Consider the following 4,064-nt stretch of genomic DNA (forward strand, 5'->3'; position numbering starts at 1 on the left):
ATCTGATCTGATCTGTGCACCAATCTAAAAGAGATGGGGATTATCATAAAAGCAAAAGTATTCAAGTTTACAAATCATAGCATTTGTTTTAGATCACAAAATATTATAAGAACTTTTGGTCACGACAGTAATCTTAAGGATGTTTCAGCACACTTCATTAGGAAAAGACATCAAAGAAGGTTCCATAACAGACATATGAGTACCAGAAGTTTCCCACCTCTCTGTTGTAGACGAAGAACACACAGGCCATGGCCAGTTCCACCAGCATCAGGATGAACAGCAGTACATAAAACTGAGACACAGAAAGTTGGGTTATTTTTGAAGCATCTCATTTGGTCATTCAGTGAATTCAGCCCACTCAGGCAGTAAACCCCACGTTTCCTCCCACTCACAGTGATGAGCATGCAGCGGTTCTCCTTCATGCCTCCCAGCACTCCCAGGTAACAAACGCAGGTGACGATGGTACCGATCACTACGAGCGTGTTGGCCGGGTAGATGGGCAAGAAGGTGGTGACCAGAGAGGCGAACTTGGAGTGCATCATCTGGAATTCCCCGAAGGCCACCACGAAGGCTCCACACAGCTCCACGGGAGGCAAGAGAGACGAGGCAAAGCTCACATTATGAGAGTTGAAGGTTGAGCTGAGTGAGGCTGGCCTCAGTCTGTCTAACAACCTTTATAGACACCAGCAAAGACAACCTCTTCACATCTTGACTGAATGYTCACTGCCTCACTGAGCTGCTGCCTCACAGCAGAGTCCTAAACAGGCTACACAACACAGACCTGCATTTTCACTCGATATGTTTTGCGTCCACCCTTTTTCATCTCCAAACCTAATTCCAATTAAGTTGGGACGTTGTGTAAAACATAAATAAACACAGAATATAATGGTTTGCAAATCCCTGTTCAATGGAATTCACCACAAAGAGAAGACGCTCAGTGTTCAAACGATGAGCTTCATGTTATCCATTTAATGATGCCTGCAATACGTTGTAATGTCGCTTTGGGTCGCCAGGTGAAGCTGACGATAAAAATTCTGATTTGGTCGATAAAGTAATCTACATTAACTATTAACAACAAAACAAGTTGGTAATAATTGGAAYTGGGGTACGTTCCAAAACTTGCAGATGTTCATACATTCATGGTTGCAGTAAATGATAAACATTCCTTAATGTTTCATCTAAAACTTTTTATTTTTATATAAATTATGTGGTTGAGAAGTAAACTGGTCCCTCTGATGACTTTATGCGACATTTTTATTCAAACTATTAATTTCAGGCTTGTAGGCATTTATTTAATGAATAATTCATAAGTTGGTGCCCAAGATAAGAAAATAACTAAACTAATTATATATACATAGAAAAAAAACTAGAAATCTGCATTATTTAATGCTAATAAAACGTGAGAAGAAAATATTTTAATACTGATTTGGAGTTCAGTGAGTTAGACTTTAAAGGATTTTAATGACACAATGATGGAAAGTTTGCTGCTTACATTTTAAAAAGTGTATAAAACATATTAATGCTGCTCCCAACCACAGTCTAGTTCAGTTCCTTAGTTTGCCAGTTTGTATTTAATTTCTTTTTCCTTAATATTTTATAAAGAAGTATTTACTAAAGCCACTGATATCAGTTTATCTTTTCATGAATTACTTAAAGTCTGAAAAACAATAATATCTTATTTATGTCATAGTACTTGTCTTTTTGACAACAGGATCACACAGCACAGCAACTGATGTTAGCACTTCAAAATCATAATCTTTGAAGCAAAAAGACAGTAAGACAATCCTAATGTAGTCAGAAATACAATTTTGTGTGGGTGTGTGTGTGTGTGTATCTGTGTCGCTCTGTGACAGAGCCCGCCTCCACTAGTGAGTACAGATAAAAAATGTGCTACATATTCTACATAAAGACTCCAATCTTKACCAATTAAAGAGTAAATATGTGAGGAGGGTTTTAATATTTGCAGGATGACCGGATCTAACCAGCCAGTGTGTGTGTGTGGGTGTGTGTGTKTTTGGTGCTCTCACCACCTTACCCAGCAGAGGAAGTGGAGAGACACCACCAGACTTTTCAGACAGCTGATGCAGGAGCTATTCATCCTTCCTGAACCTCTTCTTCTAAATGTGAGGAGAAAAAATTCAACACACKCACACACAYACTCGTCTTTAAGATCTGTAAAGGTGAAACTGTGSCTGCATTCAGCCGAGTGTTTASAGGACACTGCTGTTTGATATGGCAACACTGAGCCATGAGCCACAATGGATCCCCTTGTTGGCTGTGTTAATCATTATCTGCTCTCATCACCAGATTAACTTTTTGTCAAGTTTTAGACTCGGTTAGCTGGAAGCAACTTCAACTTCCTGATTCTCAGCAGCACAAAATATTGGAAGCCTGAAAATATAATGAAGATTTTTTCTGCAGGGATTATTTTTGAAACGTGTCTGTCAGTTATTAAGTTTTCATAATAACTGAAAATATAATAAATCARAAGTCATGGGAAAACTTATGTAAACGCTTACCTTAATTACAGGGAAATATCCAGTAATGTCCGAGCTACTGGGAAGTTCATTTGGCRTTCCCAGCATTCCAAAGAATAACAGAGATCAGGCAGGAACTGCAGGAGTTAAAGCAGGGGGTGGGGAGGGGGGCATGGCTGAGTTTTATCAACTAATATTTACAGAAGCAACAATGAAGAGATGGAGGGGGAGGGGGGGGGGGCAGCACATGGTTACACTGCTAACCTCCAGCAGGGCTGAATGAAGGCTTCTGTTGCTGTGTGTGTTGATGTGTTCAGAGATGCTGGGTTAAGCTAGGGGTCAGGGGTCACTGATCAGTCTGAYGTAAACAGAATGAATTATCTGTAACTAGWYGAGATCKTTGTTCTAGAATCYAATTCTAGAGCAACGAGTGCTTTCCCTGATCTGGACTCCTCCAGCTTCATCAGACACATGGTGCTCAGGAACAGCTTGGATATTTGGAGATACATGCATAACAAAGGAAAAACACTGGATTTAAAGGGACAGTGTTGTGTAAACTCCATCATGTTCCCTCATTCCTTCATAAACATACCTAAAGGTTGTCTTGTATGTTGACGGCAAATATGAATTATTTGCAGCCATTTCAACTATTAACCGTTATTTTTATTTTTGAGCCGATACCAAATAAATACAGTGCAAGCATCGCCAATATCTATACTGATACCAATACTTATTATTCAGGTTTGATATATCAAACTTCTGACATGCAGACATTGTGTTAATATTTTTGTTAAAACCTAAGCAAGAAATTTAACAAAGTTGATAGGTCTCTAGAAAATACTTAAGCTCAGCACAATAAACAGAAACGATAGAAAATCAAAACAAATGTGTGAACATTCTTCCTAACTAAATAAAGTAATAAAAGTTATATTTCATGTCAGCTCAAGACATCGTATTTTCGTTAAGGTTGAGAAACTACAAAACCAAAAACAAAATGAAATATTAAACTAACGTATGGATCAATGGAAACATGTAGCAAACAAAAAGAAGGACCAGATTAAGGGAAGAATAGAAACTTTAATGGAAAGATCAGTGTCAGCATTGATTTCTTCTCTAACATTTAAACCTACAGAACCAATTGGTTCACATTGAAATGAATGATTGAGGTAAATGGCTCAAAAATGCAAGAAATTTGCATAGAAAAATGAAAACATGATGAAGATCTGACAGCCTGTGAGTCAGCTGAAGCTCCTCTCACTGGACCTCCAGGATCTCCCAGGAGGCTTCGCAGGCAGAACTGTTGTCATGTTGTGTAATAAATTGCATTGCTTGAGCCCTCACAGATAAAACTGGTTTCAAAACAATACAGTAGAGAGAATGGTCTCTGTCAAATCACGTAAACCAGGGGTGTCCAAACATTTTGTGACATGGGTCAAAAATAAAATGAAAAATAGTTTTAAAACTAAAATCAAGTTTTGAGATTTTTTTTCTAAGCACTAAATACACTGCTCAAAAAAATAAAGGGAACACTTAAACAACACAATATAACTCCAAGTAAATCAAACTTCTGTGAAATCAAACTGTCCA

The 4,064-nt window shown here is 38.2% G+C and overlaps 1 protein-coding gene and 1 long non-coding RNA gene across 5 annotated transcripts in view; one reads left to right on the forward strand and one right to left on the reverse strand.

Moving 5' to 3' along the window:
* Nucleotides 1–472, forward strand: part of LOC103469567 (uncharacterized) — a 3,259-nt gene extending 2,787 nt beyond the window's left edge. Inside the window, exons 2-3 of the long non-coding RNA XR_534369.2 lie at nucleotides 231–306; nucleotides 395–472. This is a non-coding gene — a long non-coding RNA (uncharacterized LOC103469567). The remainder of the gene's footprint in view (nucleotides 1–230; nucleotides 307–394) is intronic.
* Nucleotides 1–2,602, reverse strand: part of LOC103469568 (leukocyte surface antigen CD53-like) — a 9,769-nt gene extending 7,167 nt beyond the window's left edge. Inside the window, exons 1-4 of one of the 4 annotated variants that reach the window (XM_008417321.2) lie at nucleotides 2,520–2,602; nucleotides 2,036–2,117; nucleotides 393–581; nucleotides 218–292 (exon numbers count right to left, since the gene is read on the reverse strand). In XM_008417321.2, the coding sequence (XP_008415543.1) occupies nucleotides 218–292; nucleotides 393–581; nucleotides 2,036–2,098 (327 nt within the window). In that variant the 5' untranslated portion in view covers nucleotides 2,099–2,117; nucleotides 2,520–2,602. Of the gene's footprint in view, nucleotides 1–217; nucleotides 293–392; nucleotides 582–2,035; nucleotides 2,443–2,519 lie in introns of those variants that run through there. The other 3 variants (XM_008417320.2, XM_008417318.2, XM_017306515.1) reach the window with 3 other exon arrangements.
* Nucleotides 2,603–4,064: the final 1,462 nt, after the last annotated feature.

This window comes from Poecilia reticulata, linkage group LG9 (genome assembly GCF_000633615.1).
Source record: "Poecilia reticulata strain Guanapo linkage group LG9, Guppy_female_1.0+MT, whole genome shotgun sequence".
Classification (NCBI taxonomy): domain Eukaryota; kingdom Metazoa; phylum Chordata; class Actinopteri; order Cyprinodontiformes; family Poeciliidae; genus Poecilia; species Poecilia reticulata.